At 39.5% G+C, this 20,285-nt stretch overlaps 1 protein-coding gene across 1 annotated transcript in view; it reads right to left on the bottom strand.

The window, feature by feature from the left end:
* DOCK8 (dedicator of cytokinesis 8) overlaps positions 1-20,285 on the bottom strand; it is a gene marked incomplete at its 5' end in the record, with an annotated part of 53,794 nt that overhangs the window by 7,575 nt on the left and 25,934 nt on the right. The window contains 13 exon segments of the mRNA XM_088539841.1: positions 4,304-4,496; positions 4,962-5,062; positions 5,804-5,962; positions 7,001-7,153; positions 8,940-9,074; positions 9,922-10,018; positions 11,790-11,877; positions 12,487-12,622; positions 13,341-13,523; positions 14,231-14,376; positions 15,976-16,145; positions 16,976-17,115; positions 19,288-19,443. Of these exon segments, the coding sequence (XP_088395967.1) occupies positions 4,304-4,496; positions 4,962-5,062; positions 5,804-5,962; positions 7,001-7,153; positions 8,940-9,074; positions 9,922-10,018; positions 11,790-11,877; positions 12,487-12,622; positions 13,341-13,523; positions 14,231-14,376; positions 15,976-16,145; positions 16,976-17,115; positions 19,288-19,443 (1,857 nt within the window).

Below are 20,285 nucleotides of genomic sequence, written 5' to 3' on the forward strand. Positions count from 1 at the left end.
CCAGCTCACCTTCTTCTGCAGTGATCTCCATGAAGCTGCAACTCATTGAATTTCCTATGCTGCAATGCCCAGTAGCAATCATGTTCTTTTAGTTTCAGAGACAGGCAACTGCAAGCTGCACCTGAGACTTTCTGGTCTTTTTTTTTGTTTCCCCAGAAGAATGCTGAAATTGTCAACTTAACTCATGCAAGTAAAGGAGAACACTCTTCTTAAAACTACAATAATTGAATGTTGCTTCTTGTCTCAGACCCCACACCCTGATCCTGCAGAATTATTTAATTTTTTAATTTCTCATTAAAGTTACCAATATTATTGTTTGTTTAAATAAAAATATACCAGGTAGTCCCTCTTTGAGATTCTTAGTCATTAAATAACATATTTACAATTCTTTAGGATCTGTTTGGATAAATGATCAGGGTAGGTCATGGTAGGGTCAACATTAGAAATTTTAGAATACACAGAAATACATGGAAATGCACATTGATGTATGTGTACATGCAATATGAAACTAGCACCTGTAACTCTCAACAGAAAAGCAGCAGCACTAAGCTTTGATTTGCTAGTAATTTGAGGGGTTAAAGTAGGGCAGTTGCATCTTGCTTTAGAAAGTGACAATGGCAATCTGTCTGGGTGAAGGATAAATGCCTGCTGGCAAGCTATCTAACTTCTTTGTAAAGATATCTTTATAAAGTGGCAGAGACACCAAGGACTGTTACTACTGACTAGATTTTGCACAAAGAATTGACACTGCACATCACTAGCATCACAGAACTTTTCCCCATGGATTCTGTGGATACATTTATTTCTCGGTGGGTGAAACTTACTCTAAATAGGCTGCCATCAGTGTTAGTCTGTCCATCATGTTAACCCTACTGAAAGGGTCTGTGAGCCCACAAAGCCTGGGACAGTATAATTTGGAGTTAAGAATATGTCTGAACTGCAGCCAGAGGGAAAACTAGAGTATATTTTGGCTTATCCATGCCACTTTAGTCTCCTGGTACACTTCTGGGGCAGCTCATCCAACCAATGTTACAGCTTGATTTCTGTTGTTGTGGGTTTCTTTTTTTTTTTTTTTTTTATGTAACAGAAGCCATTAAGAATGTACAGAATGATATGCAGTCTTTGATGATTGCTTTTTGTTGCTGTTGTTGTTGTGGAAACAAGAAAAGAGTCCAGAGTAGTAATTTACTTGTGAAAAGAAGCCAAGAAAATTGCAGATACCAATTTATCTGCTCTTTGGCTTTAAACCTGCAATAACTTTCACTTCAGAAATGTATTTCCATGCTTAATAGTCCACAGAATATTCCAGTAGGAAAGTGGCTCCATGATATATTTCTGGGGCTTTAGCAAACTGTACATACTCATCTACTCATCTACTTTTTACCTTTGTCTACCTTCCATTTGGAAGAATTTTATAAGTCTCTTTTATATAGTAAAGGCTCATGAGCAATACAAGTTACTGTATATATCATCTGCCATTGCTATGGAACTTATCTGCCTAGTTTTCTTTAAGGAAAATAAACACAGCAACTCGTGTAAACTCAAGAGATTTGATAGTGACCCCAGCTCCTATTACCATGTCAGAAATGGCTAAGCTGAACAGCAGTTTAGATTCTGGAAGCAGCACAGTAGAATTAGCCTAGTGCTGGGCCTAGACCAATAAATCCTATGCCTCAATAGATGGGCATGCACCAAGTCTTTGTGTGTGAAAACATAAGGCAGTTTTTAAACTCAATTTATATGTGATTCATACTCAGTTGGAGTCCTCCTTATCAACTGTAGAAGGCATTTAGTGTAAACATGAGTTGAACTCAATGGGATTTTCACTGAAACTCTTTCCTCTCTCCAGGGATAGTTTTATGACTGCACAGTGGGAAACATGCACAGTTTTGTCATGCATACGGAACGGTTCTCACTCTTCTGCCAATGATTTTTCTGGATGCTTGCAGATTCACTGCGGGAGATGGGAGATCAAATGATTTAACCCTTTGCTGCCTCACTTTACTCACCTTTAAAAAGTGGTTAAGACTTCTCCTCATCCAGCATAATACTTAACTGCACATATTAACATCAGCCTCAATCAGCAACTGACTGTATTTCACCAACATTAGATTATGTCTGAGCTGAGAAAGTTCCTTCATAGTAAAACAAAGAACTGGACATAGACTCAGTGAGAGTTGGAATTCCAAATAAAACCTCAAAGTTTGAGTAGTTTTATGTTCTCTTTGAACAAAACCATCAGAAAAAAAAATCACCACAGGTGCTACAAAATGCAAACTTGCTTTTAAAGAATGGAAGAACAGATCATCACTGTTTTTGAGTAAACTGAAGTTCATAATTATGCAGATGTAGAGTCAGATGTAGAGTTTTGTAAATGGGCTTTGGTCATTAATTCATTTCATTATCTCTCCTCTGGAGTTGTAATTTGTTTGCCAAATACACATTTACACAATCATTTTTATGAAAAAGACCGACTTGCCTTAAAGGCTATTAAGCATAACTTTTTGCTTGCCTCATGCCTTAACTTCGTTTCTCTAAAATAACTGAAAACTTTTCCATTCATAGAAATCTGCAAAATCTGAGAGAAAAGAAAAGAAGGAATTGGGTTAGGTTTGAGTGTGCAGTCTACATGCATGCTGGGAGCAGTATGACGTATGGCAAGTGAAGACATCCACCTATATCTAGTGATATTAAGTAAGCAGTGGGAGAAAAGAAGAATATAGAAGCTTTAAGCCAGAATTTAGGAAGCACACAAAACTGGTAAGGGATGAAAAACAGCAGAAGTATAAATCCATGGCCAGAAGTTGAGCCAGTATGAGGTTTACAGGTAGTGCAAGAGCAAAGGCATTCTAGCAATAACACTAGTCCATTAGCTGATGACTATGCTGGAAATGTCAATGCTGATGTCCAGCACATTAATCTCAATGCAAAATGCCAAATAGTTCAATAATATTCACATTTACTATTTGGGGGAGAAATAAGAGATGATGTGGTTATACCAAAGGATGACTAATATAGTAGCTACTAATGTTAGACACTTAAAAATGATCTAGACTATAAAAAATGCCCGTTTACTGTTGGAATGAGCTAGGCAAAAGGCTACTCAGACAGCTAATACTGAGTTCCCATAGGTTTTGGAAAACTGGGTAGGTCCAGAGAAGGAAATGTGCTTTGTGGAGCTTGTTTTTCAAAAAGCAAACAAGATAAGCAGGTAGTGGTAGCTTTACCAGTCTGACATCCTAGGCAAACAGTGGAAAAACTGATGCAAGATTTTATTAATGAAAAAATAAAAGCTACTGTGGTTAAACTGAATCAACATCACAATATAGAAATCTGATACTTTTAATGAGATTACAGTCTCAGAAAATTGAGAGTGGCCAAACAAAAGATGTCTCTACATCAACATTTGAGTTAGTACCGAACAGCACTTCTACTAACTAATTAGAATGATTCAAAACCATTGCAGCAAATATTATATGAATGATAAATGTGTCCACAGACCTTAGAAGATAATTATAAATGAGGAATCATCAACATATGGAAATATTTTCAGAAACTAGGCCTTTTCTAATTTTTATTGATGTGTTGGAACAAACTGATAAGATCATTAATTTTGCATGTGAAATCACTTCAGGGGAGGATCACCAATATTACAAGATAAAGCAGTATATGAAAAAAATATCTACATTTCAAAATCTTGCTCTGGCAGCACAGAATGAAGCTTTTATTTGCAGGACATAGAAAAGTACCCTGAAAACAAACCCAAGAGAGCATTTGAGTAATAAGCTTGGCACAGAAAAAGACTTGGCGGAGCCCTTGGATATATAAACTGAGAGACACCTGGGTTTGGGAGCTTATGGGCATTTTTATTTGACTTTGGAGTGCTGCCTATAAAACCAATATGTTTGGGTCATTCGTCATTCATAAAGAAGCTGGTTAGTAACCAGAGGACAGTCAAAGCACTGGAGAACACAACTAAAGGAGCTCAGCAGTTAGCTTATCAGAAAGAATGTTGAAAATTATGTCTCTTGGGTTTGATAAATGAAAACTCTAGGAAAAAATATGCGTTAATAAAAGGATTTTGTTTAATAAACAGATTACCAAAGATTGGAAACTGAACCAGGAGATAGGCAGGCAGCAATGCATCAGCAGCCAGCTTAATAAATCATTGCCACAACTAGGACTGATGATGGATTCTTCACCACTGTAAGTTTAGCTACCAGCACATGCGCTTCTACTACACGTATCACAGGAAAGAAGCCAACACAGACCATCCCAGCCGTAGGCCATCGGGCCTTCCTACCTGGAAGGTGACGCTGCCCACCGGGAGGTAGCTACGGTCCTCCAGCATGCTGAGGTATTCCGCCACGAGCGCCGCGGCGTGCACCAGGCACATGGCGGCCTCCGTGTAGCTCTTCCTCTTGGTGTGCTTCTCCGCCATGTTCTGCAGCCACGTCAGCCTCAAGTCGGGCGACGTCTGGTACCCCTTGGCAATCCTAGTGCAGACAGGAATGACTGACTCTTTAAAACAACTCTTTAATTAAAATTATTTAGAATGTATTTTAAAATTACCTTTAATTAAAAAAAAAAAATCTTAGTTATTCTCCACAGAGGCTGCAGTGGATGGAGATACCTCTAACACACAGCAAAAGAAATGGACCAGTTGGTGTGGCCAGCACACAGAGGGCTAAGAAGCAAGTAAAACTGATGTGTTTATGGGCCCCTGAATGCCAGGCTTGTTGAAATCCATGCCCTCCAACCACCTCCCAATGCCCCCACAAGAAACCCTTCTTGCCCTACAACCTGGCCCCCCAGATGGAGATTTGCCATGCTAAAGCAGGAATGAGCTCTAATAAAACAGCTAGATGCATTTCATTCTCCATAGCTTGTCCCCAAAATGCATAGTTCTGAGGCCCACTTCATGGTAGGATTTCCTTAGTAGCAATTCTAAATAGATTCACCTGTACATGAGATCCATGAGCATTTCTGGATCTTCCTGAAATTCCCTCATTTTCACTGTATCTGACAGGATGCTGTTCAGATTGCACAGCAGCTCCTCGACCTGCAGTTACACAAACATCAGTGCGCAGTTCTCAGATTTTTCCCCTAAGAGAAGACTACTGGCATCTGCACCAGCTAACACGTTATTTTCTCTTGGTCCCTCTTGCTCAGGGAAATATCGGAATGCTGGATTGCTACTACATGCATTTTCCCAACTCATCTTAATGCAGCAAACAGTGGTGGCTGACACAGCAAATTACATTCACAAAAAGCTGGAATTACCGGATCTGCTTATTTTTGAAGGGGGGGGAAAAACACACACACAAAAAAATCACTACTAATGGAATTCACCTTTTAGCTGGTATCAAAGCAAAAGATTTTGTAAGTCTTCACTACAACCAGCATTTTTACATAGCAACTAACAATTGTCTGAAATACTTTGTGATTACGGATGCTGCTGCTACCTTACACATTGAAAAAATTCCTATGATGTTGTTTGTTTGCAAATACAAAGAATCAAACCCCAGCTTGTAGAACTCATTCAAGGCACAGTTCCTATTGGAACTATGAGGGCAATGTTTTGCCTAAAACTAGAGTTGGGTCTCATCCAACATGATTCCAGTGGAGTTTCTTAAAATATTTGCCATGTGCTCCAATTCTCCCTCATTTATTGCTACACAAGATATAAGCTTAGGCAACAACACCTGCTTCCTTATTTTCCCTGCTCTGGAAGGGACTAGCTCCAACACATTCCTACGTGAAAACTACTGTAGAAAGTGGTGGATGGCACAAAAGATTCAACCTGAACGGGAAATGGAGTTGACTGCATATCCACATCTTCCTCTGCGTAGGCCAGGATGGTTCGTAAGGATCGTCGAAGGAATTCCTCATTAAATTCAGGTGATTTGCCAACCAAAGAGGCTAGTGACATGGTCACCTGCATCTTCACTCTTGCAAAATTCTTAAAAAAGTAAAATAAAAAGAGAGAGAATGATGACTGCTGCACCATGCAGATTTGCTCATGTTGGCTAAATAAACTCAAATTCCTCCTGCACACTAAGTGGGTTAAACTCACTGCTCAGGGCAGTGATCTCTGGAGCACCAGTCAGTCCAGGTCTACCTGTTTAAGGCAGAAGTGTCCAGTTCTGACACGTCCATGTTTTATGGCAAAAATGTGCCTTTGAACAAATGCACTTGAGTGAGACAAGGGCAGTCACGATACCCCTCCTCTCCTTCCATCCTTTGCACAGACCAGTAGATCTGTACATAGGAGGAAGCAGGACTGGGAAAACATTCTGGAAACAAATCTGCAAAGCATAAGGCCTCTGGGGCTTCAAAGCAAATTCTCTCCTGCATATCCAATGCTTTCACATATTCAAAGTTTTTAAAGTGGCAACCTGGGGAAAAATGCTATGCAAGAACAGATAATCTCCAAAATGCACATGAGTGTCCTAACATGCTAGGACATGGTCAATCTGCATGCATAACAAACATACCTAGCTCCATGTGTGGACAGAATTGCTAGTTTAAAGGTCTTTGAGACCAAACACCAAATGAAAAAAATTGCAATAATATCAACATCCAGCAGTTCTATTGAAGCCTCAGTTGCGTCAGAATAGAATTGCTCGGTATGACACACAAAATTTAAATAATTCTGACACAGAACTGAAAAAAGCAGGAGACAAATGAATACTTTAGCTTATGCATGGCAAAGTACTTGTCCTCAGATTTCTGCCACTGTTTTATTTAAAGATGCATTTACAGATGATGCAGAAAAGTGTCACATTTTCCTAAACAAAATTCTGAGTAGTGCTATTACAACTACTCTGCCCCTACACTTGTGGCACTCCTTCACGTTCAAATGTGCTGAACAGCACAACACTTGATATACTAATTTATCTGCTGATATTATTTTTTTTTATATCACACTTTCAGTTTCAGTTTCAAATCTTCACAATAAAAGGTGGTACAAGGAATACTGCTGTTAGCAATATCTTACACTGGCAGAGCTGAAGCTGTATCTCATGAGCAGATAAAGCGTGGCACAGGCTTGAGTCCGTGTAATATCTATGCTGCTGCTGCAGTGATGAAGGACTCTTTGGCACAGGTCAGCACACTGCTCCACCTCCTCTTCAAACAGAAAATCTCCAAACTAAGAGAAACAGAGCAGACACCATTCATTACTGTCATTTCTGGCACGAGCTCAGTGACAAAATCCCCTGCTTCAGACAAAGGTTGACATTTACATTCTTTTGATTTGCACTTGTGATTTTTGTGTCCCTTTAGATTTCATTTTCAAGCTTTTCTACAGTAGTATGATTTTTAAAAATGACAGAAGAACAATCTCTTTAAAAAAAAAAGGTTGCAAGGAGCCAGGAGCTATCAAAACCATCCAACATCAAATATTGCAGAATTCTTACAAGCATGAAAAGAGTTGCTGGCCCCAGAGCATATGATGGTTGATGAAACGTGCAACTATTCCCTTAAGCATAAGTAGCCATTACTAATTTTTCAAATTAATGTCCTGCCATCCACTTGCCCTCCAGCATGTTCTTCCCTTCACAGTGTACCATCAAACTCCCACAGCCCAGCTTACATGCCAGGCCCCCTTTTTAAGTGTTTCCACAATATACCTAGTAGACAGTTAACCCAGAGAACAGAATACCTGCCTGGAGGAGCTGTTGCTGTAATCATCACAAATGCACCGGTACCATATGTACATAGATAGGGCTGATAAAGGTGTGTGAGCAGAGGAACACAGGATATTACATTTGTAGGCCTGTTTCTCAGCTTTTCCCACTCCATTATCTCACTGTTGTATGTCTAATCTTTATAATGTGTCATTGGGTTCTATCGTTTTTATTTGTTTGCAATATAACACTTATTTACCTATGGTGTAAAAGAAGTAATTTGGATGATTGCTTCCTAAAATATAGGACTTACTCAGCTTAACTGGAATGCCTGTTTCAATAAGGATAATGACTGCTTTACAAAATGCACAATTTAATTGCGAGTTAGCTTTCAAAGATAAGGCGCAATGAGAAATGTAATTATGGATTTTATAACTACTCAGGTACTATCCTGTAATTAGGCTTTGTCAGCCGATCTAAATTTAAGTGTGCAAAGTCCATTAACTGGACAGCAGTATACTGTTTGCTATTTGCATTTTAGAATAATTTAGGGGAAAAACATGTATGATTTTTTCCATTTGCCTTATAAGTGGAAATACTTTTTTTTTTTGAGGGAGAATGACTCTTCAACAGATTTCAGAGAGTCCTCATGAAGCAACTAACCCTTTATGACATGTATTCTAAAAATGTTCGGTCAAATTCTATATTCATGTGATTTTTGAAATAAATTATTTTCCATGAGTGAAAGTGAGATTAGGATGAAGTTTTATTTCCCAGACAAAGAAAATGCTTGTCAACATCTTAAAATTTTATTAGAATTTTAGGATCTATCTTTGAATTAGAAATCTCCAACAACCCCCTGGTCTTAGTTAGTCTTAGTTTTGATTATTCTTCCACTTGACTGATTAGGTACTGGTTCTGATGATATAATAATTTAATTTTGACTTTATGGCAACTGACATATGATGATGACGCATGACATCAGCATTCCTAAAAATTAAAACTGGAATGCATGCTAAATATATCTTTTTATTAGCAAATCCTCTATTTTTCACAATCAATGGCCAGGACTACAAGGTTATTTGGATTCAATTACTCCATTTTTTCTGTTGTTACTGACAGAAGAGTCCAGAATAACAGCAGAAGTCCCCGGATAATCACGATAATATTCCCACAGACAGGTATCTGCATATGCTAATCACACTTAATGAATGACACCTCACAGCTGCAAAGTGGGTGGACACACCTCCACTCTGACATTAGCAACCTGACCAGAGGCATGGAAGCAAAAGCCTATCAGCAGCTCACCTTAGCAATGAGCGCTCTGAGGGTACCAAAGCAATGTGTCAGGTATGTTGTGCTCTGATCACAGCCAAGGGAGTTCACCAGGACCTTCAGAACTCCTCCCAGAAGATTGTCTCTGCACTCTGCTGCAAAGCTGGCCTGCACGTGGAGGAGAAAACCAACATCGGCATGAAGCGGCTCATGAATGGGCGAAGCGGGAACCACGGTTCTCCCTTCCTCTCTGCAAGGGTCTCACAATGTCAAATAATGCCAGGTTGGATATCACAGCTTTTTTCAATTGTTAGCATCTGCTACAGAGAAAATTCAAATCAATTCTGTAGAGATCAGGAAGATAGAAAGGAGCAACTGATTCTCGATATCAAAAGACCCTCCAACGCATTTTAAGTCAGCCAACCTTCTTCAGTGACTCCGGAAGCTCAGTCCATCTTCTGGTCACTATTGCTTGTGCCTTGGATAAGGAAATGATTCTATGGTAGGCAAGTATCTGCCTTCCCCATTCCCTCATAGTCTGATTTCTTGGACATAGAGGTTGGATAGATAGGCTGGTGTGCTACACTCCAACACACTGCCTGAGCACCTGAGAGAATACGAGCAATGAGAGAGGTTGCAAAAATGTGCCCACTAATATGAAATCCGTTAGTTACATGCTTTTCTAGTAAGAGGTTCTCAAAACCAAAGTTTTCCCTCACTACATTTGAATAGGAATGAGGCTCCAGCATATATACTCCCACACATGTGGAGTCTCTTTCCTGAACCAGGAGGCCAAGTCTCAGCCTGGTCAAATATTCTACTGCCACCATTGGACTGGCAAAATTTTGCTGCAAGTTAAGGTACAGTTTCTTTCTTTTTCCCTCTTCAAGATTATACAAGTTTATAGGGGATCTTTAATCAAAACAATTTCTTCTGCCTAGGGTACCAAAGGAGAAATGATTCTTTCTTCCACTAGCTTCTGGACTGGTAGGAAGCCAAATCTGCAGTTTCTCACCTGGATGATATTCTCCTGCATATCAAGAATAATCAGATTAGCTTCAGTCGCCAAGTTTCCGCTGATCAGAGCTTCTTGATCTAGCTCAGCTTTTGTCCTGGAAATAAAGACTCTCTAGTTAAAGTACACAGTGAGTACCAAAGGAGCTGGATGACCTATTAAACAAAGGCAGGCAAGGCATAATACAAGTGATACCAATCAGAATAACACTGAAGGAGCAAGTAATGAAATAGGCTTCAAGGTCCAGCAAGGAGAGCTGTTATGTTAGGTCACAAGTTGCCCAGCGGAGCACTAACAGCTAGACCTTTGAGTAGATCAAATCGATACTGCTGCTTCCATAATAGCCATCTATAAAACAGTTCCTTCATCCTTGGTATCAGTTCTGAAATTAATACTTTGCCTGCAGCAGGACACCAAAACCCAAAACAGAGTAAGGAAGAAACTTTTCCAGAGAAAAACAGAATAAACGAGCAGGCTTTGGCGAAGGGAAAATTGTTTCAATGACTTAGCAGCAGTGCTAGGTAAAAATGTTGGTTCTTGAGACTGTTGACAGACAAGACAACAGACTCAAACACCTCAGGGTCAGTGAAGTAGCATCCCAGGAGAGGAATGGAGCAAACAACAGACTCTTTGAACAACTTCCAGCAACCACTCAGCCTTTCATGCTCACCGTGCTGATTAGATTAGCTCTGACACCTTTCTTAGCTGAAAACCATGACACCAATCTCAATCCCAAAGTTGCAGTCATTCAACCAAAATTTACATATCAAGTGGTTTTACTGAACTACTGCAAAGAGACACTGTAAAGTGCTGCTTGATGACTGGTTTACTCTGGCTCACTTCATTTAAACTGGTTGGGGGAAGCAAGGGGCTTTCAAGGCAAAATACAAAAGTTCACACAGGATTTTCACATCTACCTGTCAGGTACAGAGGACACGGCTGTTATCTTGTAAAAGTTCATATAAATTTGAAAATATTAATCTTTGTGTTCAAAAGATGCCATGTGGCAACAACACAGCTGCCTAGCAAAGGATGATTCACTCATGTTAAAATCAGAATAAAGTCAGTGCTCTGAGTTCAGTTTAAAGCATGGTGAAGCACATCCTCAGTGCTCACAACAGTTCTACTGGCAAGAGGCCACCCACTGGGCCTTTTCAAAAAAATTCTGCCATATGCAAAAACGACATATCTCCTTTAGGGAAAAGAACAAATTCCATGCATGCAGAAACTTGGCATATTTCAACAACATGAAAATGTTATTAGTAACACAAATCACTTCTGAAAATACAACCTTCTGTAACTCTGGACACTGACTTGTCTATTATACAGTACTGATAAGGTGAATTATGCTGATACCTTATTATTTATGACCTGCACCTGAAAAATGCTCAGTATGGAGTCATTTTCTCTGTTGTTCTTGCAAATAACTCTTCTAAAGTTTAACGCTGTTAAATTGAGTAATGTTAAATTTCTCAGGCAAACCCAGCTCAACTGATTTAGTGAGGCAAAACTTATGTCCCTATATTGTATACAGTGCAACACCAAAATAAATGTCATATCAGACCTCAGCAGAAAATTTGATATGACATTTATCAAGGACTACTGTTTCCCATTCTGATAATCAAATCTGTGCAGATAACTATTTAAACCTCTCATTCAAGTATTTATGATCTCTTTATTGCATCATAGCAACAGCCAGATCCCTCTGCCACATAAACATGTTTTATTTATTTCACCTTGAAGAGAAGTGGAAAAGGACTGAAACTGCTGACTTCATAACAAAACTAGCTTGGAAGAAAGAAAGAAATATAAAAGGCACCAACAGTTTGATTCTAATGAAGGCAATTCATGTTTATTAACTGACTTACTTATCTTGCTTCTCATTTGCCTGTCGCCAGTGAGTCTGCTCTTTTCTCCACCGCAGGTTTTCATTTAGCCCCACTGATCTGTCATTCCCTGGAAGTGCAACGTACATCAGTAGGATTAAAAGCAAAGAGGGACAACTGAAGCCTGATAGCTCATCTGCAGAAGGGGCTGTATTTCTGCAGCAGTCTGTTCTGAGCAAAGCTCAAACCATTCGGCACCGCAGCCTCAGGGTGCTAGTCAGAGGACAGGGCCCCATCATTATTTCATCTAGGACTTTTAAAACATCGCCCTGGTTATAGATGTCTTCAAAGAAGGGGAAAAAAAAAGAGTAAATCCGTTTAATAAATGAAGCAGACTTTTTGGTATCGGTGTTTTCTTCTTACTAATATTTTGACATGTTTGACATGATTGCATGACTTTTGATTAGATTCTAACACAATTTATTTATAAAGTTTTAAAATTTCTTAGCTGGCCTCATAGTCTTCATTTAAAAACTGTTCAGTCCTAACTACAGCATTGGCAATTGAAATCTAATGATGTTTTTATCCACAGCAAACCCAAAAAAGGCCTACAAGGGAAACACTGGAACAAAAATAAAGGTTAAAAATGGCTAGCGTGCATAAAAGGCAACGAGGATATTTATATCTATAACCTCTTGAGATCCTCTCAAAAGCCATGGGAAAGAGTGGGAGGAAGTACCGGCTGGTATTCTGCAGCGTTTCATCATTTCTCCTCTGGCTCCTTCACCTCTCAGCAAAGCCTCTTCTAATCGGGCCTTAACATCTCTTGACTTTTGCAGTGCCTGAGTGCTGACTTTATCCGAGCTCTGTTTGCCCTGAAAGCGAAGGCAAAGCAATTAGCAGCAGAGCCTGCACCTTTGAATGTGAGCCCAAATTACACCAGCAGAACCAGAGACGATGAGAAAGGTCTAGAGAACAGGCAAAAAAAGCTGGGACTATGACTGGCTAATATAAAAAAGACTGATTAAAGGTTGTGCATGCAGAAAGAGGTGATACATGTAATGCTATAGAGAGAGAAACTGAAACACAGAAAGTTGTATTTGACCTCTTTCAGACAAGTTGTGTTATAGAAGGGAGTCCTGATGTTCAAAATCTTAACCACAGGGCCATCTAACACCACCTCACTTTGAAAGTGGAGGAGTGTAAAGAGAACAACTATAGCAGCAAATGTTTATCTCCCTTCACAGGTGGAAAATGCGGGTAAATTAAACATGTATGTAGATTCCTAGAATATTTAAAATAGTTGTTTTTAGACACCTAAAATAGATTGTTCCTCATATCAATAGTTCCAAGGAAGGAACTTGGTGGGACTTCCTCAGACGTTTTGGATGCATTTTACTTGGAGGGTAGAGTCAGTTGTTTTATCTGAATTAGTCAGTCCACTTGTAGCACAGAATACACAAGAGCTAACCTAACTCTTGCAAAAAATGAGCTTCCCTAGGACAGCCAGGGAGAAAGACCAAAAAAAAAAGAAAAGAAAAAGGAAAAAAAATAAATGAAAACAGTCCAACAGTCAGGCTACCTTTAACTTACCTTGTACTCAAAGCATGAAACACAAATGAAGAGGAGGTCTAAAATCCTGTTGAGTTGCATGGATGGAAGGTCTGCAATCCATTTCTGTATGAGGTTCTGATCAGCATTTTTCATGATCCAGAGGAAACAGATCAAAAGGTTGCGAGAAGTATCAGGACCTAATGTAGTATTCTGTCTGTAGGGCTGGAAGCAGATAAGGTAAATGTTGGTTGTAAGAAGAATAAGAAGGCCACTCAAATTAGGAAGTGTTTTTTAAATTTCAAGGTAGTCAAATCCCAGGATTTGATTTAAGTAAGTCAAACACTTCTAGGCTATAGTGATTTCTTTTTTTTTTTTGAGTTTTCTCTTTTTTTTTTTTAATATCTGTGCAATTAGTGACAGTAAGGCTAGCTGCATGCAAGTGAGGAAGCCGCACAAAGGCTTTCTTGCACAGATGCACACACACCAATTTCCCTAGAAATTAATGCAGGGAGAGATCTGTAACTGTTTGTTTCCCTCTTGCCATGCAGTGCCAGCCAAGTAAGTAGAAGACAAAAACAATTAGAGAGAGAAAAAAAGAGAGAGAAAGAAAAAGGAGGATTCTGAGTCATGAATCCATGGATCCAGGTGGCACTGAGACTGGGAGGCAGCTGGGGAGTGAAAGTGACGTTTCCAGATCCAGAAGCGTGTCTAGGCAGGCTGTGGATAGGCAAGTGGGCAAAAAACGATGAAGGAGAAGCTAAATGACTGGAAGAGATCAGTGGGAAACAACACTGGGAGTATGAGATATTCTCATGAGGGTTGGAGAAACTGAGAAAGCACTTTCTTGTGACCCTAGCTGTTAGCCAGAAGTGAAGGTAAAAAGACAAAAGTAGATCCAAGAAAAGGGATGCACAAAGCACTGGACATACCAGGGATGCCAGAGACATTCCGGAACTCCTGACGTTGAACTGGTTCCCTGCAATGGCAAGGGCCACGTTTTGACTGATTGCAGCTGCAGACTCTTGTTCTTCTTCTGGATTGCTTGTGCGCCCCTTTCCACCTCGGGTATCTGAAACTAGATTTGAAATATCTCAGTGGGACTGCAGGGAAGAATCCAGCTGCTGTTGCACTCTCGTATTTCACAGTACTGCCATCTGTCACCAAGCTAAACAACAACCACATCCACCCCCAATACTTATGGTCTGACTGGATGCACCAAGCTGCAGAAGAGGCACAGCACTAACATGACACATTGCAGCTATCTGCAAAGACTGTCAAGTTATTCAAATAAACGATGGAAAAGAGCAGATGAGTCCAATAAGATCTAGTTCTTTGTTTTTCAGAAAATCTGTTTTAAAAGCAAAGGCTTGTTCTTAAGTTCAAAGCCACGCAAGTGCTCGACAGGCTTGGATTGGGCCATCCAGCTCCACTCTAATCCAGAGGAATAAGAGGATCATCAAAGTCATGCATTGGTTTGGGGTGCTAATATCTGACAGAGCCAGTATTGCCTGCTGGTTTAAAGGGGCAAACTTAGTCTCAGGCATCTCGCAGTTTCTATTCTGCACTGGTTCTTAACGTCATCCTCAGTAGATAAATGTATTCACACATAAGCATTATAAAAATCTCTGATTCCAAGTGTCTACTTTGGGATTTGGAAGAACTGGCTTTCAGAGAAGGTGAGTGACCAGCCAAACTCAGCGTATTCAGAACTAATGACAAATATTCAAATAGAAGGGCACTAAAAATGAGCGATACTGGTACATTTGGGCTTCCTCACTCTCTGGTTTTCATCTGTGGTATAAGGACAGCACTCAGATTACAGGAGTGTAGAAAGATTTCATTAGTCAGTATGTAATAAATGCTTTCATACTCTTGAATTGTAGGTACAAGGTACATTTATAGTATTTTGATCCTGATCAAAATATCTATATCCAAATACATGTTTCGCATCTATATGCAAAGCATTCTCAGAACTAGTGGAAGTATACGGAATTGTATGGATGGAAGTATATTCTTCAAAGATCGTACCTTTCTTGGAGAGTCCTTAATTTCTTTATGAAAGTGAAAGGCAGGTTTCAAATAGTACAGATCTGCTATCTCACAAAAAAAAAGGGGCAGCAAATTGCTACTTTCAACAATTCGTAAGAATATATGCTAGGAAATAGCTTAAAATATAGTGTTTTAAAATGTTTATAAATTAGGCCAAAATTTATAGCTATGAAAGTTAAGAAAAATATATTATCTGTGTGCCAATGATATCATTTGCCTGAGACTAATTTAAGCCTCATGATAATAACACTAAAGAGCAATAGAAAAAGGCGGAAAGAAGAAAATCTAATTTAACTGTGATGCAACACATTGTCATAATATTCTTGTTTTTTTCCATACTGTATTCCAAATTTATGTATATCTTAATATTTCTTGCAGACCTAGAAAACTCACAGTATTTACAGGCAGCAGTGTATGTAGATACACCACTGGTCTATCATTTGCTAATAAAGTAAGCACACTGAAGTTTTTCATGTCTGTGAAAAGCCAATTTACTTCCAAATAAAGAAATAATCACCCCTGCAACACTGTAGATAATTTCTGCTCTTAGGGAAACGTATTTTATGCTAAATAGTCTGATTAATTTGACAAGTCACTCTAAGGAGCTGAAAAAGAAAGGTCTTACTTGTAAAATCATGGAGTTGTGCCAGTGAATCCAAAATAATCCCAACTAAAGGGAGGTAGAGAGCTGCAATTTTAATCTTCACCTCTTTTTTGGAGCAACGTGGGTCTAGGTCATGGGAACTCAGCAAGCTAAGGACAGCACAAACAGCTTTTCTTTGCACCTTGCTAATCCTGTTATTAACACAAAAAGAAGCATGAGCTCCATTAGTGGGACATGCACAAATTATTTATAAATCAAAGATAAAACAAACACATGAACCGCTGTGAATGAAAAACTAATGCACCAATATTCTTTAGATAACCCCTTCCATTCTGAACAGAGAACAACATTCCCTGCAAAACATAATTTTTTTTTACATATCCAATTAGCTCACCACACATCAAAGAGCATCAAAACTTTCCAAGTATCCCAGAAAAAATAAGCATGTAGAAGATATATGCTTAGTTAAACTCTTAAACCTCTCCAAAAAAGGCAGTGATGTTTTAGAGGGAAGAGTAATTGAAATATTAAGTTGCAATCTCAGGTCACCTATTTGGCCAAGATTATTGCAACAAATCGTGCGTTTGTATTCACTGGGGCAAACAGACTGCAGGAAAGCAATCACTGTATTACTGGCTGATTACAGAGAGACTCTTGTGTAGTTTTCCAAAACGCTCTATATCTCATTATAATTTTATTTTACTTTTAATACAGACCCTTTTTTTTTTCTTCACTCTGTACTATCTGAACAGAGGATGAACATCATTCTTTTGTGTCCCTTTGTTCACAATCAGTTTACTCCATGGCAATGTGACCGAGTTGCTAATCAAGTGAGAATTTCTGCAAAGGATGTCCACTTATTTCCATAGAGGCTCACACACTATTACTTGCTTATAGAGGTAGAACCAAAGAAGCTTTGTAGGAACCTATCCAAAGGCTGAAAATATTATTTCATATAGCTCCAACCAACACTGCCACAAGGCTTTTAGTGCATTCAGCTGCACTCAGCATGGGCACCTACCCTTCACCATCTGCATCCAGGGCTGCCGCCAATTCAGTGAAGAGTAACCCCGTCAGAAAGTGCTGCTGACGATACTCGGATGAAAGGTCAAACATGCTAGCAATTTTCTGGTCTTGGAAGCTAGAGCAGGAGCTAGAATTCTGCAAATATATATATATATATATATATATATATATATATATATAAGTATTGAAAGATAACCAAAATGAAAGCTCATTGAAGAGGTAGACATGACAGCCTACGCAACCATCCTATCAGATTATAGAAACCTGGTTTCTCTGATAGGAAATACCCTAGCAGAGATACAGCCCAGAGTTTAAAAGAAAGTCAGTTATTTCGGGAAAAATATCTGAATAAGAAATAAATAAATAAATAAATAAATAAATATTTTTTCCAACATGCTTCTTGCCAGGATGCAATCTCATCCATTCAGTTCTGTGGAAGCAGCTCATATAACATTTTCAAGATGTAAAATTTGCACCTCATACCTTTTGGTTCAGATAGGGTACAAAACCAGAACCTGCTCCAGATTTGGGAAACTTTACTCGCTTTTGCGGAGCAAATCTCAGGCTGTTTTTCCTAGGGTGAGAAAACCCTCCGGAGGAGGAAGGTCTTTGGGTCTCAGAGGCTTAGCACAGTGTCTCTTTTTGGCATCCAATGGTCTAGTAGGGGAGTAAGGCCAGGTGTGAAGGAGATGTGAACAGTGTTTCCCTTCACCCTGGAAACCCTAGGCTGAACTTGTTGGCAGCCTTCAAACTGCTGTATCTTTTGCCTTTGACCGATATACAGCCAGTCCAGGAATGGAAAGCTGCTGCTATATTTGTGCTGTGAACTTTTTAGCTCCCCCAATCATAGGTCTTTGCCACAGGTCACTTGCAATGTTTTTGTGACCCGATCAGATGAGCATAACTCTTAGAGTTTACTTTCCAGTGCAGGTGCGGGGCTTTATGAGTCCAAAAATTGCTTTTAATTTATATTGTTCAATATTTTGTTCAATATTGTCTCCCAGTATTTCTGTCAGTCATCTGGGAATGGTCCCAGAAAGCAAATGCATGAAGTAGCAGTACACTACACTATGACAACTCTATTACAGCATATTGGGCCAAATGAAACTCACATCTCTAAGCAGCCCAAACTTGTGGTTCTACACACTTAAACACACCACCATTTAGACCTCAAATAGACAGACACTGACTGTGCTCTATTTGTGTCTGTGGGAAAACACTAGGGTGTAGAGCTCCTAGTTAAGTGAATTAGGAGAATGTATTTGGCCTTGCCCCAAGAATTCCAAGAGATTTATTCACAAGACCATATTTCTTTCTGAAAAGCTAACTCTAGTTGGGCAGTGCTCCTACAGACAGAGCAGAATTACTACAGTGGTGGTCAGCTACTGTATTAAATCATGTAAAGGCCACAAAAGTGCTATTGATTCGTGTAGGTGGTACTTCGTAGGTTACTCTTAAAGCAGAAAAAGCTAAGAGGAATTCCCATTCAGCATTTTTATTTATTTTGCTTTGTTTCCCATAAGCGGAGGAATCACATATCTGGATCTCTGGCACCCAGGAGCAGCATTAAAAAAAAAAAAAAAAGAAGTGAAAACTCAGATTCTGAGATTTTCAAGCGCTGTTTTTAAAAAGTCAGTAAAACCTTAAAGAAAATGATATTTACTGATATTGACTTGTTAAGGCATTAGGTGTGTTAGTGCAAACATTCAGTCAGTTCCTTGGTAATGACACCTTAAACGTCACCTTTGGGTCTACTTCTCCTCCCTTCCAGGGTTGCTGCAGTTATGAGGCACCGGACTGAAACACTTTAGCCTAGCATTTAGCCTAGCATTTGACTCCTAGAAGACCTCAGTGACGTGGGAATAGGCAGCCTACCACCTGTTATTAGGCAATCTACTCTACAGTCAAAGTAAGGTACTATCTAGGAGAACTTAGGGGAGAAGAGCACAAGACCAGGTATAACAGTGCATGGCGTGCCAGGCGTATGTCTCCACTGAGCATTTTTTGCGAATTCTGTAGAGGATGGTAGGAAACCCGGACTCTGAAGAAGTCTAGAGATGTGTGACAACTGAGGATTTGCCGTAATCATATCCATACCCTATCAGGTTTCAACTTGTCTACTTCCAATTTTGTCGTAGTACTCCTTTACCTGTTACTCTTCTACTCTTTTCCTACATCAGTGAATTTGGTCTGCTCAGCCCAAATGTGACTGATTAACCCAAGTAACTGAATACAGAACACTACCAGTCTTTCCCTATGTATGCGCTTCATGTGGAAGCCATGCAAGCATGTCTGATGGATGCCTACCTGGGAAGAGAGGGAGGGAGAAGGGGATGCTGGAGCAGAAGGTGAGGTCATGAAGAACAGATTCAGGTTGAGGTAATGTTCATGACTGCAGAGGATTCTCAGGAACTCCAGTCTCATGGAAATCAATGTAGAGAGTGAATTGAGCTTGTTTGAAAGCTAGAAAAGTAAACCAAAAAAAAAAAATAATGTGACACAAGTATCATGTGTTATTTAAATGCTCACACAGTGAAATACTCTGCGTTCTGAAATAGAAATATCCAGTTTAGTAGGAATATTCTAGTAGCCCAGCGTGCAATAAAATGATCACTGGTTCCCTGTTCCAGTTTTCATGCATTCGCTGCTTTTATTGGCAGCATTTTCCTCCTTCATCTCTGGCTGATTTCCTAAGAGTTATTGATTGCTTTTTTCCTCCCAGGGAAAAAAATATGTTTTTCATTTTTGTGTAACTTCCAAGTTAATGTAAAAGCAACCAAACTTTGCTGAATCCATGGCAAATTTATCAAAAGATCTACTAGGTAGCACACTGCACAGATGGCCTTGTCCTTTCCATGTAGAATTATAGGACACCAGGCTGGCATGGACCTTGGGTTCTCCCATGCACCATCCACTAAAGCTTGGTCTCGTTTTGGCAGAGAAGCTTAAACAGGTATATTGGGTCTCAAGATGGACAGTTAACTTTACCCCTCTAATATACAACAATACAGTAACAATGTAATTGGGAGGAGTGGAAAACAAGGAGAGAATCTTTTTGATTGAATGGCCAATCCAAATATTGCCCAGGCACAGCAATGCACTGTAAGTGCCAGATAACAGAAGCTGCTAAAACTAGTAGGGAGGGTAACCAGGAACAGCACAATGCTGTTGTGTGCAGGTTTTAACCTGTGTTCTGCAGATGCTGGGCTGTAAAAGAACAGACCTACATCCATGGATGCTTGCAGTTGTGCAAGGATATGACATTTCTGAAAGAATCTTAATCTCAACATTTTCCTGCTGACCAC

The sequence above is a fragment of the Tinamus guttatus genome, unplaced genomic scaffold, assembly GCF_059628265.1.
Source record: "Tinamus guttatus ecotype Peru unplaced genomic scaffold, ASM5962826v1 Tinamus_guttatus_pri_ptg000050l, whole genome shotgun sequence".
NCBI classification, from domain to species: domain Eukaryota; kingdom Metazoa; phylum Chordata; class Aves; order Tinamiformes; family Tinamidae; genus Tinamus; species Tinamus guttatus.